The sequence below is a fragment of the Varroa destructor genome, unplaced genomic scaffold, assembly GCF_002443255.2.
Source record: "Varroa destructor unplaced genomic scaffold, Vdes_3.0 BEIS01000005.1, whole genome shotgun sequence".
Lineage (NCBI taxonomy): Eukaryota > Metazoa > Arthropoda > Arachnida > Mesostigmata > Varroidae > Varroa > Varroa destructor.
This window is the reverse complement of record NW_019211458.1, coordinates 11903322-11922670: the sequence shown is the minus strand read 5'-3', so window position 1 is coordinate 11922670 and position 19349 is coordinate 11903322. Positions and strand designations below refer to the sequence as shown.

The following is a 19349-nucleotide window of genomic DNA, read 5'->3' as shown; positions in this document are numbered from 1 at the left end:
GCTTCTTGTCTTTTTCATTCTCTTCCGTACATGTAATATGTATACACATACACTGATGACATGTAGGAAGCCGTATGGGGCAAGAACGCTTCTAGTACTGCTGTTACCAATGGCTCTTTTGTCGTCTACACATTAGCGCAGGCGACATATAGCCGCTAGTGCGATCGCCAAACTTGCACGAACAAAATACCAATCTGAAGCTACAATAATACCGTTAGCAGCCAACTACCAAGTATTATTAAACAGTGAATACGCAATTAAAAAACGTTGTCAACTCGCAGCTGACGCTCAGCCTTTGTCTCCGGTATATTGAATCACCTGGAATCTAAACTGTGAGGTACTGCTACTATGGGGGTCATTTTTGGAGGAAACGCACGTCACATCTGGGGTCACTTCAGTTCGCTGCTGAAAGCTGCAAAAGAAAGGGTTACATTGGCGGATTGTCAGCCCCGCTGTGAAGTACTATACGCTATGTTTCTTTCTGTCGGTTTTTGCCTAGTCAGCCCATCGTATCAGTGGGTTATAGATTTATGATACCTATGCCCCTACCTCAACGGAGGATCATGCAAGACGCAATGACTAAGGCCCCCGACACCACCATGCAAATGTTATTTCATACGCTAGAGTCGGTATATACTTTTTTACAAGCTGTGAGGATACCAGCAATAATGCAGACTGTCGATTCCGGATTTTGTCGACAAAGCTTTCTTTTCTTACCATGTGGGGGGTTCGTTCATTGTGGAAAAATGAGATAATAGCCGATCTGCGTTTTAACTCCTAACAACGACACACTGTTGCTCACCATGACGAAATGACTATTTTGCTCTAGAATAACTGGCTTTTGTGTAGTAGTAGAGACTGCGGATGAACACATGTCCGCTACGATGGACAGCCTGCCAAAGCTTTTCGCAATTTGAACGGATCAGCGTCTATGGCACAGTCCAGGCACATATATACCTATAGGAGGATCAAAGTAAATAACCCTTGTAATTATGGCGCGCACGCTTATTGCAGCTTTTTGCTTAGGTTTAGACTAATGGAGGTAGACACTGTATGTATTTACATAAATACCCCGCTATCGGTGTTATCACAGTGATGCTAATGTATCTTAGGTCCAATCCTGAAACAGCAATTCAAAGATCAAACAAAAAAAGTTCAGATCATATAATCATGCAGCGTCCATATATACATATCGTCCTAAACAACGAACTAACAAAGAGACGTTAGTTGCAAGGAGCAATTCATGGATACTGCGACTCTTTCGGACAGTGAAACGTGGACGGATACTCGGATTTGCCTCAGATCATATTGTATACGTACTTTAGCCTTTAAGAACACTAATTCATAAAAAGATTAATCATATTTGTAAAATTGTTGCCCACACCAAACTAAATAAATCGCGGCGCTTCTTTTCTGTGTGGCGCTTACTATTCGTCCTCGACGATTTGTCTCACGGTGCTTACATAGCTACTTTCTGGGGTGTAAAAGAAGTGGGGGGAAGTGTCTTGAGTGAGACTGCTGGGCATGCGACCAAGAAGACCTATGTGCTTGACACGTTCCCTGGAAAATGGATCCTAAACAACTCTGCCGTTATTCCGTGAATTCAATAAAGGTTGGCGGGTACAACAGTGATCGTATGTAAGCATATGTAGCCATGCGTACAGTATGGTTTATAATATTGTAAGGTACTTTATCGTACGTAGCGGCTTAAAATACGCAATCCTTTATTAGTTAGACTCCTTTATATACATTGATTTTTCAGAGTCCCGACAGTTTTGTCAAGGCCCAGTGATATTCTGGATACTTGTTATTAAAGAACAGCCGGATGGCGGCCGAATATAAAATCAGTGTGTCAGTCAGGTAAGTCGTGCCAACTGTTTGAAAGAGAATAGTAAAAATCCATGCAAGAATCTATTCAATAGCTAGGTATATAGGTAGGGTATTTACTTCGCCAATATTTATAAGCCAGATGACAATATTCATTTATCATGAATCAATCAATGTCTGACCGTGATGATATCAATAGTAAAGAACGTACTTTCATTTTACCACATACAAGGTTACCTTCAGTAATTTAAGGTTTTCTGAATCTCTATTTTAGAAGACATCTATGTGTGCACGTCTTGCTTCTATATACCGAGAGTAATTCGGCATCAAAGGGCACAGATTTGCCCCATGTAATTATGAAACGCTTCCACATACGTCGTTTATCAAATCGCAATCTCTATTAAATACTTTATTAGCCATCCCAGCTTCAAGCTGCATCTAGGGCTGATCCTTAAAGGCGTTCAGGCCCAGTTCTGTAACCCAGAAGTAACCCTTGCCTCAGATACGCTGTCGAGCATATCTATATATACAGAGTGAAACAAAAGTTTAGTAACAGTTGGTAAGTTTTATTTGTCACATATTAAATTGGCAAGAAATGCGCAAAATATTGCAATAAAAACCGATTCGAATACGCACCCCAATACCCTTTTTTTTTTTTTTTTTTTTTTACATAATACTTTACTTTTTTACATAATAGCATGCTATTATAACGGGTATTTCGATATTAGTCAATAAAACCATTCGAATAACCACCGTAGAAGTCGTAGCTAGGGTACTCTGGATATGTACTAAAGCTATTAAAAGCAGTAGATAAAAGCATTAGAACATAAAATTATAAGTATGATATAACGTTGCTTTCGCTATCGATGTGTTGCACAGTAGGTTTGCTTCCTATTGCAAAAGTGTCTATGTCTCCGGCTATTTTACTAGGTGTGAAATAGATCTTAGAATTAGATCTTAAAACTGCCACAAGATTTTGCCTTACCCTATATATATCACACGAAAGTCGCACGATCCATAAACGAACGGGCAGGGAGTAATCCATAGACATATATCAGAAGCGTTTGGGAAATCAATTTTGCAATGCATCAATCTTCCTAAACTGCCAAGGACGGCAAATAGAGTTACTATAGAATCAAATGCGCATATCCACTCTATATATGAGGGGATGTTTGTAAATAGACACATTTTATAACGAAATAGTCGCTCGTGTATATTTGATACGATGACCACAAAGAGATACATATGCATAGACATAACCGGATCAAGAGAAGTGATCGGTATGGCATAAAAAATTGACATGCAGAATCTCTTAACATGCACTGCGTGCTGGGGGAAGGGGGACACACTAGGCAGGCTGGAGGGGGGCCGAAGAGACGCTTATAGCATTATCCACCCTTTCATTGGTTTCACCTGTCTCTGCCGCATCTGGCAGAAAATATAAGAAATGAAGAGCTAGATTACCAATCAGATGCAAGATTACATACACAGATATTAGGGACGAAAACGAATCTCGGAAATGTATACTGCGACCATTTAAACCGAGCGTACTTACCAATCTTTTACACACATACGCACTTCTGTCTAATCTCGAGTTTTATCGTTGTTTTATCTCTCACAAATACAAAATTTTCGGCGTAAATAGATCCAAAAAATGACTCTTCTTGTCTACCTGAACTGACTGATACAATGGCAGTTTCGCACACGTAGGTGTCAAAACTATTCCAAAATGTAAATCGTCCCTTCACCTTCGGTATACTAAAAATATAGAATTAATTGAGACACACGTTCTGTATCAGTGTAGTTTCATGTTCGATAGACGAGTCTATTTTATGCTACCATTCAGATAGCCCAATTACACTAAATACAAATAAAGCGGAGCCAGTGTTTATTTACATCATATGATGTCTGGTCAGTGGATCAGCCTTCTATTAGGACAGTACAAATGTATCTAGGTACAAACAGGACCTCGTCACAGCCAGAAACAACTCTATCGTAACGAGAATGATATTTCTTTTTGCTTTGGAAAGGATTTGCCATTTAGGGAAAAAATGTCTAAGCGTAAAAGGTTATTAGGATCTCTGCTTCGACTTGAGATTGAAGGAGAGTATTTTTGAGGTTGGACGAGTAAGCTTTGACAGCTACAAAACGTGGACCTTATAATTTACTCCAGATGTAATATTGATTGCGATTATCGCGTCTTCCTAGCTTGTGTCGTCGGAACGCGGTAATGCAATGAATCTCCTAGATGTGCTTAGGTCCTGATGAGATGCAGTCAGCGTAACGAACGTCGAGAATGCTTTGAAATAAACCTTGTAGTAAATATTTGGATCAGTTCCGATGAGGTCGTTAATAAAACTATATTTGAATAACGCAGTCCACAATAATAAGTTCAAGAATACGTGAAAAATTTATTGAGTCTTTTTGTTGACTGCATTTAAGTCCGTGCAGATCAGGAAGTACACCTCCTGACAAATTTTAGCGGATACATTTCTTTCAGGAAACCTGCGTATAAATGTGACCCCGTTACTTGAAGATATACATTTCTTTTGTGGTTTGCCCGATAGTAGGACATTTCTATCCGTGCACTTTACAGCGAAACATTTTGTAACTGGCCTTCTATGAATGCGAAATAAACTACACCGATGGTAATAAATAAACCGTAGGTTGGTTAAAGCAATTTAAGACTTCAGGGAGACAGGAACACGGAATCTGCTTGAGAATAGAATCTGTATGTTAGGAGTGAAAGAAACCTAGAAAAACACGACACTCAATTACCCGCTTTGAAACGATTTACAGGAAACATAAAATGCAGTGTGCCTGCGTTGTGTGATTTAGCTTAAATAAAACATCGTTTTCCATCAAAAACACCTAAATTTTTTTAAACGTCTCGTTTTTATAGTAAGGTTTAGTGAAACGGACGTGTATCCCGCTTTCCCAGCTACCCTTCGCAGGTAACATTTCCATTCCCTTTCCTGCTGGACTTTTCTCTCCTCGGGCAGAGCTCTCTCCATCTCCAAACTGCCCTTCCCTCTCGCAACGCGAGAGACCTTTTTCAAGTACCCTCTCGCCTGCCGTGGGTCGCGCATTGTTTTGAATGCTTAAGTTCTGGAATTACAGTGTTCAGAGTTTTGCCATCGTTGCGGAGAAGCTGTTTAATATGTAATGACAAGATTCTTTATCTATCCCGCATAGCCAGCTATATAATTAATAAGCGTGTAATGCTTTTGTTGTTGCGGTTATTTTTTTATTCAATAAACATATTCACTTCTGGTTTTCATTCTTCCTTAAAAATTCCTTTCATAAACTCTAACATATGACGATGAAGTTTGAAACAGAACACAGTCGGAATCGTGTTCGACTATATCCGAAAATATAGATTGCTCGTGCACCTCACGACGCTGCCGTGTAATTTCCACCATTCTGCGTTCACTAGCGACCTTGCTGCATTTTTGTTTGTCGACCTGGGAACAGCGAGGCAGTCGCCTTCCTAGCCGTCGTCAAGTTTTTTCCTGGAGGTACTTTAGAGCCTGTTCCATAAAGAATGGCTCATATCTGTTTAACATAGCCAAATGCAGCTTCGTAAAATGTTGATGAAGGTTAGGGGACTTCCAATTGTGGTCGGGGTCGATGTTTATCGTGGCTGTTTCGGACGCCACTGATCGCCTTCACTACGGACGGCTGCGCAAAAAATAAATGCAGTATTAGTATGAATAATAGTTGATAAGTAACGCCAAAGGAAGATAGCACGTGTTTCAATTCGTTAAGTTTCACAACGTAGCGAATCGTCCTTAACTGTCTGCGTTTTTTACGATTAAAGTTTTTTTTGAAATTCGTTTAAGCACCAACAGCGCCTAAGCACTGAAATCTTTTAACACCGCAAATACAACCGTTGCGTTTTTATAACGATCGCCCATTTAGACTTTTTCAACTTTCAACGATGATTTTTTATACAGTGAATCGTATACTCGTCAATTCATCATCGAGGTCTTAGCTTAACAACGGATTTCGGCTGGGGAGAACAGCTTTTGTGTTTGTTGGTCGTCATCGTCTACTCGATGACTTAATAATTTGCCAGCAGTAGGCCAAATTCATTTTGCTATTACAACAGCTCTCCCAACTTCGCTTACTCTGTTCAAACTATTACAATTTTATCAGTGGACAGTACAGAAACAAAGCGATCGAGAACGCTTAATAAGGAGAAGGTTTTTGTTGTTCCGTCGCCGCTGTAAAGGGTCGAGTGCTTTGCTCGCACGCATCGTTGTTGTTGGTGAGCGTCTCGAGCTCACTTTGTCAATGCTTCGTCGGCGGTAGCCTCGTCGTTTCCTTCTTCACGTTCATTGATGTTGTTGATGTTCAGTGGCCACGGCAGCAGTCTCTCAATGGCATCATGTCCTTCTAATGTGATATAGGAACATTACAAAGCTGTTGTAAACACTTCCTTTCAGTTTACTACGCCAAGAGCAACTAGCGATCAGAGCAGCAGAAGGTTTTCGTCAATATCAGAACTTACACCTTCGATAAAGTACTGGTAATAAAAATAATATTATCCAACTTGCATTATTTAGTCCGCTCTGTTGCAGTGTATATACATTGTGTAGCTTGCAGCTACGGAAGTTGATAATAAATACATCGTAAATAATTTTGGCTACGATTTTCAAAGTAAACGGACTTATGTCGCGACAAAGATCACACAAACGCTTCCTTGGCATTAGCGTTACTGTGTGGCCTGTACTCCAGGCAGTTTTGGCAGTAATTAAAGATTCTGCATTGTATTTGTCAATTTCACCAAGTTGAAAAAGTTCCTCCTGATTTTACGGTTGGCCACGGTGAAGGATGTTTTTGCCCTTACTGCTGCCTCCGGCAACTGTTCAGGAGAGCTCAACATTTGTACTGGTTATCGAATTGAAGACACCTCAAGTAGAAGTTGCGAGGTGCTGAGCGCACGACGTACAGTTTGCTTCCGTCTTCTTCACGTTCGTAGTAAGAGGAACTGGGAACGACATTTCGCTTTCCTCAAAGTTAGCGCCGTCGACAGATTTTCCGGGCCTCATCATGGGGATTTCGGGTATCACTTTTAACTGCGTTATCATTACTGCCTATTGCCGATGGTAAAATGACTTGTTTGTCTTTACCTTTGATAGCAGCAATGCTCTGGACTGCGACTAGACTGTTTTTTACATGAGGTTTGCGAAGCGAGGCATATAAGCTCTACGTATGCCATTGACTATTTCCAAATATTCGGAGTTAGTCAAGGCTTCGCGGTGAGGTACTGTTGAAGTTCTTTGCCATCGCCTTCAGCGCCGCCGCTGTTACTAAAATCCACAATATTTACGCATGTGTGTGTGATAATAACGGTGCTGAACTCAACCGTTTAAGTAGAGGATGAGCACAGCGTCGAATTGTGTGCGCGCAAGCTCATGTATGAAAATGGAAAGACGATGAAACGACCCGACATAGCAGACTGCTACTGCCGCTGGCGAAAGTTATACTGGAGAAAAAGAAATATACTGAAAAAAAAAGACGTAGATAATCACAGCAGGAGCAGCAACGATAGCGTTACGCCTAGTAGCACAACTGCTGGAGGCGAGATACGAACGCAACAATAATAACAACAACCAGGAACTGATGAAACCGCTATGCGATCTGTTACTGTTAACGGAACCGACAGTGAATTTGCCATTGGCCATTGGGAGATGCGAAATCGGTCTTGCATTGTTAATAACTGTGTCGTACGATATATTGCCGGAAAGCTATACTCTTCGCACTCTCTTCTTTTTTTTTCCTTTTGCTTGTGGTAAATACAGATGACGCGTCGCTACCAGTTACGAAGCTAGTTCAAACGTCTCCTTGCCAAAGCCGTAATTACAACTGGAAAAGTTAAAGGTGGTAATTCACTTTTCGAATTACAATTCACAGTAATGAAAAATTATACTTTGATGAATATGTACCAGCTGTCGGCAAAAGTATAATTACTTTAAGTTATACTTCTTTGAATTTACAGAGATTAATTTTGAAGCTGTACTGTTTGATTATTCATAAACTATAACGCCCCCTCTCGCGCAGATTTTCCGTGTCGTCGTGATTTTATCAAGGAAGTTTATTAAGGAACTACTAGTACAAAAAAAAAATGCTGGACGAGCAACAGCAGCAGTGGCAAGCATTACTTATCTTGCTGCAGATTATTAGAATATACGTTTTCAACACTGTTATCTCAATCATTGCGTTTTGGGCACGATCCCTCATGCGAAATTGAAAGGCCTAGTAATTGCCATATGAACAATGACGGACGCATGTCACCTGACGGAACATACAGCGACAGCAAGCAACAACCTATTGCTATGGACGATGTCAAACGCTTTAGCCGAAATTCGTATCTACCTTTACCAGCTCGGCTTAAAGAGGTTCTTGACCACACTTGACCGCTTTATGTCAACCCTACCACCAGCAAACTTTCGAAGCGAGATTGTGCTTCTATTGCGCTGCGTTCTTTCGTCGTTTGTACAAGTTGGTAGGAAATGACCAGCACACGCATATCGGTGAGTGCGACAAAAAGTTCTTCAAGAATATCAGGTCCTGTGTTAAGGCAGGTCGGACTTTTCAAACCATTACAAAGATGTCACATTGAAAATTAAATATTTCTCGCCGAAGAATATTAAGGCTCAGTTAGGGAGCCTAAACATGTTACTTCCTAGAGAATTGAATCGTGCCTATTGGAAGTCATTCGATGTCCCACAAAGACTCAACAATACATACCGACTATGTACAGTTTTTATGCACCTAGCACGATGGCAGAAAAGCGAAAATTTTTCCTATCAACTTATTTTGACAGTTATGCATTGGACCACTTCTTATAGAGTGAGGGTTGTTTCAACAAAATATTTTAACGATTTTTCTTCGTCTGTCAATTTCCGTCAACACTCGCATAACGAATTCGTGCCATAACTGACTTCAGTGCAGCCGAGGGTAGCAATAATCACGACGACATTATTACTCAGGACGATCATCGCGCATAGGCATCTCCTGAAGTCTGCCATGTATCCAATAGATAACCAATGGTTTTACCCTTTTACCCGAACAGCATTTACACACCGATGCGGATTTGTGTCATGAAAAGACATGTATTAGACCACCTAATGCAAGAACACAATGTGCTAAGTTGGATCTGACCAAGCACCCGGAAAAACACTACCTAAGTCGGGTAAGAACTTAACAGTCGATGCAAATGTGCGTCATTCTAGTAGACGCGTTTCATCGCTTGGAGCGTGTTGGTCCGTATATATGGCTTGTTTTTTCTTTTTTAAAACATTTCCAAATATATTATTATCGGAACCTATTCAAACAAGCGAGGAACTCAATATATAGCTCGGCTTTATTCAATAGTGCTCAATATTCTACAACTCTAACGCTATGTAGTGACGATCAGCCGATTCGATGAAGACGAGTCGTCCATGATCGCGATATTAGACCAAATATTGTCTTAGTCGTTAATCAGAAACCAGAATATACCACAAGAAATTTAAATTTTTAGAGGTTTATAGTTTTTGAGTGATCGAAACTGATGATGTATCTCTTCGTATACTACCTTTAATTGTGTACATTCTTTTTATACAGCCACCGATAGTCTCTGCGATCTATAATATTTTTAAAAATTACGCTGCTTCGATCGCAAGCCTAACGTCTATATTGTCGGACGGTGGAGTACTAAAGCGATGACGGGAGCATAAAATCGAATGAATTAACTAAACGTATGAATTTCGTTTCGTAGTTTTCGTAGCGAACACTTTTTTTCGATTTACGATTCGACATTTACGATTCGCTATTCCTAGTTGTAGGTGGACCATTGGACAAAACAGCTGCTCCTTTTATTGCTGCCGCCTCCACCGCCCCCTAGCGTTAAAAATATGTCGGAAAAAAGCAACAAGCTGCTACTTACGACATAGCGTTACGTTTTAGCAACACAGGGATGAAAGCGTTAGCTATCCATTGTGTGATGCTAGTAGCCGTTGTCGTTTGCTCCGTGGATGGCCGCTTCCGACGCGGACCAGTGCTAAATGGTGTTGACGACATTTTGAATCGGCGCTGTACCAGCCGCGACGCTAGATAACAACGGCAGGTCTTCGCGAGCTGAAATTCCAGAGGCCAAATTTTAAAAATAACGCGCGCTCATCCTACGGCGTGGAAGGTAATTGCGGAAAGAGGCGCTGAGAGAAATTTAGACAATGAAAAGGGTAATTTAAAAAAGGTTGAATTTATATTAATATGGTGAAGAGGGCAGCTGAGCGAAGGAAGAAGCCCTTTCTTAGAAAAGAAGACGCATAGTGAAGAAGTTATCTGGATTGAGTATAGCTAGATAGCGGGAAAGAAGACACTTAAAAAATCCGTTGCAATAGATTTCACTGTACTCAAAACTTTGGCAGGAAGCCAACACCTGTCTTTATTGGACACGTTAGTCTACAGGTTACCCTTTTACCACAGGTCTACTAAGGAACATTCAACTGACTACGATAGGTGTCACACATAAACGATACACTCTAACATGGAATAACGTTATTAACGGAAGAATCCACTTCTTTAGCTTTGTATCATCGCCAATATACGTGTTTTCTGGAGTTTGTGGTTTAATTGAGGTCGCATATGTTTAGTTCGACATATATTGGTAAAGCGTTGTGGGCCACGAGAGTAGCGGTGTTTTTTCGATCACCGCAGCCAGCTTTTAGGGTAATATGGAATTTTTTGAAAAGTATTTACCACACGTTTTAGCTACTAAGAGCACCAATGTTGAGGATGGAAAGCGTCGATGCTACGCTACTCCAACTTGAAAACGCATTCAAGTAGAGATTTTAAAATCTTTGTGTGCTTGCTTATCACGGTATTTTAGTTGGTGGGGTGAGGAGCTTGGCATGAAGACTTTTGTGTATTCACTAGTAGATTAGGCTATTAAGACGGGCGGTTGGATAGTTATAGAGAACTATAATGTACAACATTGCACTCGGTGAGGGAAAAACGACCCATGGAACTTCAACCAGTTTACACAGTTGCGTCGTATAAACTTCCGCGTGCTTAATTTTCGGCGTGGGATGTCATCTGCTCTCCTCGATACTGCATGCAGTCGACCTAATGCTTTCTTCGGTAACATGAATCTTCCCTCTTCAAGAAGAATATGAAATATTTGTATGGTCTATAATTTTGTAATTGAGTTTTCAGTCAGATTGTTTAAACTGTACAATCTGGATATTGTGATAGCACATTTTATAGAACGCCCGATTGACTTCGAATCTCCAAAGGGTGAAAGACTGGAAATAGAAAAATTTGAGAGACCTGATATGAATTAATGACCGCTATAATATAGACGGAAAAGAAATTCTTAAGGAAGAGTTCTTTTTTCGGCTAAGTAAGCCTTTAGAGGGAGGCATCTTTAGCATGCAAACCATTTCGAAATCATTCTCATTTTCTGGCCTTAGTGGTCATGTTTTCCGTACACTATTTGTAAGAGGATGGGGTAGTTGAAACAAAAAATTGTCTTAAAAATAAGCGATCTAAGCCCTCGCTAAAACATCGTTATGCGGAACGCATATAAATATGACTCCTAGTCGATACCTTCGTTTGACGTTAGAAATGAAGTCGTCAATTTCCTTAAATGTTTTAACTACTATGTTTAACGACTACGGATTAAAGCATCATATTGGACGTTAAAAGGAGCTTAGCTCTTCTCCTTTCCAAAGTATAGGGCTCTAAAGAGCGACTTGATCTTTTTTACGCCAATGCACGGATGAAAAAGGATCTCAGCTTCTGAGTGCCGCATAATTTCATAAGGTGTTTTGGTACGCTATGGTACCTACGTGACCTGTTTGGTTGGCTAATGATAGGGCCACAGTGTTAATTATAACACTAAGGCAAAGTAACTGTTTGCATATGCGAGAAGATATCAACTGATAATTTTGTCTGAAAGAGGATTATAATGTTGGTGTGGGTCCGAGTTTACAATATTGTGCGCTATGCCTCGCCTTGATACCGCCTTTAGGTATACCGTAAGATGTCCGGCTTCCAGCACGAGACGAAGTGTGTCTATGCGCGAGTTCGAACTCGAGTTCGAGAACCTAGATCTCCACATGTTTCTAGGATTAGAACGCGAATACATTACCCGCCAAACTGTTAGAGAACTAAAGAAACACGCCATCTTGCTACTAAGAAATGTGCTCATACAGATACTCTAAGTAACGAGTGATGTTGCGAAAACCTCTTAGAGTAAAAACGACTGAAATTTTGAATATCAAACTTAGCCGCTTAAGAATCAAATTTATTTTATGCCGCTAATAATTTGTTTACAAAACTAGACCTACATAAAGATAATACCGCTTTCGTGATGATGTATCGTTTCAAGTAAGAATGGTCTTATTAAAAGGCGATGCGATCTAATCACAGTAGTGATGAATACTAACCCTACAAGCTAAACAGAAATGCGTAAGTAGATAAGAACGAACAACGTAATTCTACGGGCCCCCTAGATGTACATATAGATGTACGTTACCATTTACGTTACTCAAGTCATTAGTTGTTCCAGTTAAGACCGAACAGAGATAGCGAAATTCGGAAACGTTGTCCGTCTTATTCGCTATTTTGCTTCAAAGATATAGAGCCCTTTGGTCTCACGTCGCTTGATTGTGTTAGCAGTCGCATCGAGCATAACTTAGAGATATTTCTCGAGACCAACTTGATAGTTACTGCATAACTTTTTTTCGGCGTTTCACAAAAATATTTTAAATCTAATGAGATCGAACAAATAGAATTTGCTTCAGTAATGCTGGAAGTTATATATAAAGCTTCCAGTTAATTCAATGTACTCAGTTTGGTGCGTGTTTATTGCGGAGCACATCTTGTTTGATACGTTGTCCTCATACCTGCCGGAGCCTTCTCTTAGTTACATGGCAAATATATTGCGTCACGTAACTTCAGATCGCAGGGCAGAAAAAACATTGTACTTGACAACTTCAGGCACATTTTTTTTTTGTTTGAGTTTGAGTTCAGTTTGCAGAGAGGGGAAGGGCACATTCCAAAAACCAGTGGAAAAATCTATCTGTTGAATTTATACTGATAATACATACGCTTGCTGTTGTTACTATTCGTTTTCTCGCAAACCTTTTCTTGCTAATGAACACGGCTCAATTCAGCAAACGTTCAAGAAATGGAATAGAGAAAATTAAGATACAGGACGTTTTCCATAGAATTTGACAACGATTTGCTGGTAGCTAACAACAACAATAATTCGTTGATGGTGAAATAGTGCCTATTTTAGCCAGTAAAGGTCGAACGTTTATGATCCTATTAACCCATTTATTTATAAGTCACATTTTTATAAAGCTAAAACGGTTTGCACTTACGGGAATATAGCCATGCATAAAAGGAGAGTCCAATCCAGAGGGAATACTACCTCAATTTATTGGAAGATCTGCAGGTGATTCCGGTTTGTAAATTACGCGAATTCAACCCAAGCTAAGAGGGGTCTCTTCCGTATAGCCATGAAACAGTGTCACACCATGGAAAAAGGAAAGCATGGAGAAAGCCATTCGAGCCCTCACTTCCGATAACTTGGTGTCTAGAAAAGGTGCATCTTTGTTTATGAATGACGGTGCGTCTACTGGCTGGCTCCACAGTTGAGCATGAGAGATCCATTTGGAAAATAAACAGAGCAAAACGTGGCAATAGTAAGAGGGTGAGAGGTATTTCAGGTGCGAAGGAAATTTACGCGGAAGCTACTCAGAAGTGTTTCCCTGGCCAGAATGTCGTTCTGTTTCCCAAAAATGCGAACTTCGCTACCGAAACGTGCTTCATTTATAAGTAACCGCTTACGTACCTTACGTACTTTACGTACAAAGGTTAGGAAGTTCGCTTGCTGCTGCTGTCCCACACACACAGGATCCACACAAATGTAAAAAATATATATAAAAAACGTAGCTGAAATAGACCGCGTCTCTATATAGTCGCGACAGATTAACCTTTCTTTGGATACACGATAAAGAATGAGTCGAGTCGCACGGCTCATTTGAGATACTTTTTTTGCTTGAAAAGTTAATTTTTTTTTAATTTATAAATATATATATTTTTATTTTTTACTTATATATATATATGTTTCGAAAAAAATAAACACTCAACAATACAGATATTTTTTTTTCGAGAACTGCTTTCGTGATCTTCCATTTTTTTTCTGAGTACTTGACCTTAATTCGAAACGCTTCTAGATAACGTGCGGAGCATCAGCTGGTGAACATTCAAATTGTCAATGAATCACCCCGTTTCATTAAACTTTAAACGTTTGTATAAAGAAAAGTAGCTAATAGTAGCAGTTATTATCTGAACGCATATTTGAGTAACGCAGTGTAGTTATTGCGTAAAAGAAACTTTTCAGTAGACTTAGTTACGGGATGCGTTTGAAAACAGTTCCTGTATCAAACGGCACGAATAGGAAAAAAACACTCGAAAGCAACGTACTCAACGTCATTTTATTGCAGCTATTCTCTCAACGTAGCCTTGACACGCTTACCATGCGAAACTGTTTGCCCACCGTCCACGTAAATTGTTCTTTCTACTTTTATCAATTTGGCACTAATTTCAAAAATTCACTCTACCGCCAATTACTCTGTTATTATGATTATCTTCTTTTTTAAAATACCGTCTTTGCTAAAGGACTGTCTTGCGATTAGTTCGTACCACTGACCATGACGTCAATCTCCTTGGAATGGAAGGACACCCAGCGTATACGGGACGTGACTTTTCGTGATTGCTAACCCAGTTCGATTGACGACGCCTTCATTCGCATTCATCCCACCATACCGCTAGGCTTCTCTCGCTTATCCTTTCGACTTTTTTTTTTCTTCGAATGCTGCCAACAAGGAAAATTGAAATTGCTGCATATTATTGCGCTACATTTAGTGCAGTAGTGTTGGCGCTCATCCATATAGAATGGAATCCAAAAGGCCAACAACTTACCACAAAGAAGGAACTTGCTTCATGTCAAGTAAGCTCACAATATAATGAGTGTGATTTCTAGGAGGTTATCTTGCTTGTTTCCAGCTGTTTCGCGACAAGTGTCTCTAGTCCCGTGTTAAGTAAACTCTTGTTATGTTACGAAATGAATCTAACAAAAACATTTTTCTTAATTACCTGAATCTCGGCTCCAGACTCAGCTGGGACGAGCAGCTGATTCAGTACAGGATTCTGTTCAAGTTCCCTAGGCGTAAAGTCAAAGAGGTTGGGTAGCGGTCGCCCATCTGGCTGCCTCGCTCCCACACGCCGAAGGTCATCAAACAATGGCTCGGCTAATGCCTCCCAGCAACGAATGCGGCAGTCGGGCGTGTACTGTATCATTTTCGTTAGCAGGTGTATCGCTTTCGGCGTTGGTTTGTTCTGAGTAAACGTCCGTCCATGCAACAGTAAAAAAGCCCGCTTTTAAATTATTTATTACTTATGTAGACTAGGTACGTCGATGCAGGCAGTGTGTAGTTACTGGGGCTACCTAAAATGTCTTATGAGGATCACCGTCAACAACTAGACGTATAGCCCACCTTTAGAACTTTACTTAACGACATCGGTTCGCGTTTCTTCAGCATTTTAGGAAATCTTGGATGAAGTTTATCCATTTGTTCTGCTGTCGGCGTCCCGAGTACGCGGATGATTTCAGTTAGCTGATCTATGCTCGAGTCGCCAAGAAATAGTGGCTTGAGAAGGTACAGTTCAGCGAATACACAGCCCACCGCCCAAGTATCCACTGACACGTCGTAGTTTGTGTTACCCAAGATTAATTCAGGCGCTCGATAGAAGCGGGAACAGATGTACGCGACGTTCGGTTCACCCTCATTCAGCATTTTTGCTGAACCGAAGTCGCACAGCTTCAACAACGACGTCGATGTCTCAATGAGAATGTTTTGCGGTTTAATGTCTCTGAAAAAATGAAGGGGCGCATACACAGTTCCTGAATGGGTTGTCGCCTATATGGAGTACAGGCTTATTATGCCCTACAATGGTTACACTTTGATACTCTACTCAATTTTCTCCCACTACTAATAAAGTTTTCCTCCTAGAAACAACAAAATACCTGTGGGCTATTTTCTTCGAATGCATATACGCGGTGCCGCGCAACAACTGGTAGAGGTAGAGCTGAATCATGAAGGGATGGATTTCATCCCCTGTTCGTCGGTACTTATATAAAAGTGCTGCTAAATTGTCAGACATGAATTCCATAACGAGGTTAATGCGCAGGTCAGCGGTTCCTTCGTCTATTTGTTCTGAAAAGTAGTAAAATAGACGACAGCAATTGCAGTGGTCCAATTCTTTCATAATGGAGATTTCCCGGTTTTTGTATCTGAAATATGGATTGCAATGTGGAGACCTTTACTCATGCAACCAGAAGACGTGAGCACGGGTCTTTATAAATGTTTATAAATAAATCGTCTTTTATATAAAAATCTTTATCACGAAACTGGTTGGCTATTTATTCAATCATAATTTATAATGTTATATCCATTTTATTTGAATTTTTGACCTTGCTTCCGAAACAGTAACATGTTAGTAGATATTTATAAGTGCGGTAAATTATCAAATACTTAGTATAACATGGTACGTTTGACCTAATCGTTTCGGCATATTCTAAATAGAAATCACAAATACGCTAGGTAAGAGGAGTAAACGTCGTTGATTTGTTGTTTATCATGAAATACCGTAATCAAATGACTTGAATCTCTTCTAAACGAATTTGTACGAATGTCTAGGAAACGTACATTCTAGGTGTCTATCTATGTGGCACCTTGGGTCATGCTCGAGACACTTGAGAGCAAATGTTGAGCCCTCAAAAGTAATCATCTTTCTCACAGTTCCGAATGTCCCTTTACCAACATCAGCAATTTCTTTGTACGTCATTTTCACTTTGGCACCATCATTTGCTTTCCGCATTATAACCAGGTTCCATTCTTCACCATTTCTCTTCTCTCGACTCACTTCAACGGGAGTACATTCAAACTCGCTCACTCCTTGTCGATGAACATTACGGGATTCTCGCATACCTTCGTGCGAGCTCCCAGCCCGATTCAATGCTAATTCACAAAAACACATTCAGTATTTGCAATGATCTGCTCAAACGAAAACATCTGTGAAGCGCGATAAGGTAACAGAAGTTTGGGTTTCTTTAGACGCTTGTACCATTCGTAGTGTTTCTACACCTATGATACAGTACGACATAGATAACGTAACAAGGAACTAAATAAACGGTGGCCTTCATCAATGAGCCTTGTCGGGGCGGTCGTACGGTAGGCGATGTGAAAGGACTCTAAAACGGAGTAACGGGTACCGGAGCTAACTTGTGGGGGCGTTTATTTCAATACAGAATCACCGTACATGCCTTGTGATTACTATCACTTACTAAATAGTCTATAATTATTACGTTTACAGGCTATCTAGCAACATCAGGTAGTTTAATTCTGGATGGACATAAACTCCGAAAGAACAGGGTGATATCTCGTTCCGAGAAAATCTGCCTTCTTAATCTCCCTTGACAATAATTATGTAACTCTTCGACCGTTCGTTCGTCGTTTGCTTTACCTGCCATTACTATGCACGTACTAATTACCCTGAGGGTAAATACGAATATTCAATCGCTCATATATTCGTACGTAGAAAACGCACCGTTTACACGATGGAGTAGCAATAACGCTTCGTTTATGCAGCGGTATGAAAGTTGGAAATAGTAACATCGACTATTACTATAGCTGGTGAGAGATTAGATCGTGGTATTTTACTTTATCCAGAATACTTCCGCAAAACGCTTGATCAGCCTGAAGTCCAGCAACTAAACGATCGGTCTAATAAATTATTAACGTTAAGAGTCGCGTTTTGAACAGGTTTTTTCTGGTGTAAAACACAATTTTTTTTTACAGAGTCGGCACCGATCAGGGCGCTGTTAGCAAGCAACACAGTGGGATGATATTTCATCTTGCTTCCAACATGCGTATCTCTAGTCGCAACAGGAAATACGAATGTGTACTTTTTTTTTTATTACAAATACATTTTGATAACTGTTTCTAGGTTGTTACAGTGGCTTCTAAGAAGCTATATCGACCAAAACAGATCCACATAGGCTATATGTGTTACGAAATGCTTACGCCTCCAATCGAAAGTTTCAGATACGCTATGACGATTCTAATCGTTATCGTGTTTCTTAAACGTGTACAAGAAACACCATCGTCGGTCTATTTTTTGGCCAATTTTTTTGTTGCTGAGAACATTGTTATACAACGATACGATGCTCAAAAGACCAGCCGGCTTCAACCATATAATAGCGGATCACGTGGCTTGCAATTTTCGAAGACCATCCAAGTTATAGAAAACCATAAAATGAGATATACTCTCCGTATAATTAGCGTCTACGTTTAGATCACATGTTTAATACAGTGTAATTAAAAAATCAGTTAGGTTTTATCATGATTCCCTAAATGAGATTAACGTACCTCAGTGCTTCGGATAAATGCAGGATTTTACCTGATTTCATCGGTTCTGCAGACTATCGACGTTATGGGCATGTCTCGTGTGAAAGAAAAAAAATCAGTATCATACTACAAAAGCGAAATCCGCAGTGCAAGGGAACTTGTAGTTGTAGAATAGGTCGATCACGATTTTAGCGTTTAACATTTGGGGAACAATATTTAGCGGCTGCCTAAAACGACAGCACCAGAATTTTTTCAACTTTGCAGGTCCTTTCTTCACATTTACATATACCTGTAAAGTATAAATTGCGAAAATTCAAGCTTATGCTCTATGTGTATAAACACAAGCAAGCAAGCAAGCAAAAATACTCATGACTATTGAACGACAGCCGCCGGTAAACATTCTATGACTAGACAAAATTTATCTCGATTTAGGCGTAAATGAGGTAATCGTAACGTTGCGATGCCATCTTCCAGCTTTTCCAATCAATACAACTTTATTCGTTGTAGTAATCCATAGTACAAATCCATAGTAAAGTCATGGTCTGTCCCTGGTCGATTACTGGAAAATGGGTTCGTCCATAGGTCCAAACTTGCCTTGCCCCATTCGTGCAATTTTGTGTCAGTGCTTCAAAACCAACAAAACTTATATCCAGTCGTTACGTTCAGTTATTTGGTAGCTTTCCTTTTTTTTTTGGTAGCTTTTGGTAGCACTTGAATACCGATCTTCGTACGCACAGTCAGTGTGCCATATCTCGTGTGAAGCTCATACAACTCGCACCATACCATAAGAAACTAACGTTATGCATGGATAAAAAGAGACGGCAAGAGAACATAAGACGGCCTATAGTTTCGAGCTACCTTCGCTGCTAATGTGGTTAAAACAATGGGTCTTTTAGTATAAACTGTGTATTACATTAACGTACTTTTCACGGTTAGCTGTCTCTCTCAAACAAGCATTTCTTTGAAATATGACTAAAAACCTTATGAAAAGAAAGTTATGAAGCATGCAAGCATTTGCAAGCTAATATAAGGTGAACACTTGGTTCC

The 19349-nt window shown here is 40.1% G+C and overlaps 1 protein-coding gene and 2 long non-coding RNA genes across 7 annotated transcripts in view; 1 reads left to right on the top strand and 2 right to left on the bottom strand.

Annotated features, from left to right (window-relative positions):
- Positions 1–2457, top strand: part of LOC147755279 (uncharacterized) — a 57284-nt gene extending 54827 nt beyond the window's left edge. For both annotated transcript variants that reach the window (XR_015329130.1, XR_015329129.1), the window contains 2 exons: positions 1763–1860; positions 2102–2457. This is a non-coding gene — a long non-coding RNA (uncharacterized LOC147755279). The remainder of the gene's footprint in view (positions 1–1762; positions 1861–2101) is intronic.
- A 2594-nt stretch (positions 2458–5051) lies between these two features.
- On the bottom strand, positions 5052–10058 carry LOC147755278 (uncharacterized). Its single transcript, XR_015328663.1, has 2 exons — positions 9764–10058; positions 5052–5508 (listed from the first exon to the last, which is right to left on the bottom strand). It is a non-coding gene; the product is annotated as an uncharacterized LOC147755278 (long non-coding RNA).
- A 4268-nt stretch (positions 10059–14326) lies between these two features.
- Positions 14327–17626, bottom strand: LOC111251074 (glycogen synthase kinase-3 alpha-like). 4 transcript variants are annotated; one of them, XM_022807325.2, is made up of 6 exons: positions 17503–17626; positions 16628–16913; positions 15920–16186; positions 15390–15765; positions 14989–15231; positions 14327–14707 (listed from the first exon to the last, which is right to left on the bottom strand). In XM_022807325.2, exons 2-6 carry the CDS (start codon positions 16879–16881, stop codon positions 14645–14647), a joined length of 1203 nt encoding a protein of 400 aa, XP_022663060.1. In that variant the 5' UTR covers positions 16882–16913; positions 17503–17626; the 3' UTR covers positions 14327–14644. The 4 variants fall into 4 exon arrangements, with proteins under 4 accessions (XP_022663060.1, XP_086846481.1, XP_022663059.1 ...); XM_086990355.1 differs by having other exon boundaries at positions 16628–16967; positions 17503–17607; XM_022807324.2 differs by having other exon boundaries at positions 17419–17549.
- Between the last annotated feature and the right edge of the window lie 1723 nt (positions 17627–19349).

Excerpts from the sequence above, each read along its gene's own strand:
- LOC111251074 (XM_086990355.1), bottom strand. The coding sequence starts at position 16,932 with ATGTGTTTTTGTGAATTAGCATTGAATCGGGCTGGGAGCTCGCACGAA. Across the intron at positions 16,187-16,627 it reads TGTCTCGAGCATGACCCAAG|ATACAAAAACCGGGAAATCT; the intron begins GTGCCACATAGA and ends TCCATATTTCAG. Across the intron at positions 15,766-15,919 it reads TCGAAGAAAATAGCCCACAG|AGACATTAAACCGCAAAACA; the intron begins GTATTTTGTTGT and ends TCATTTTTTCAG.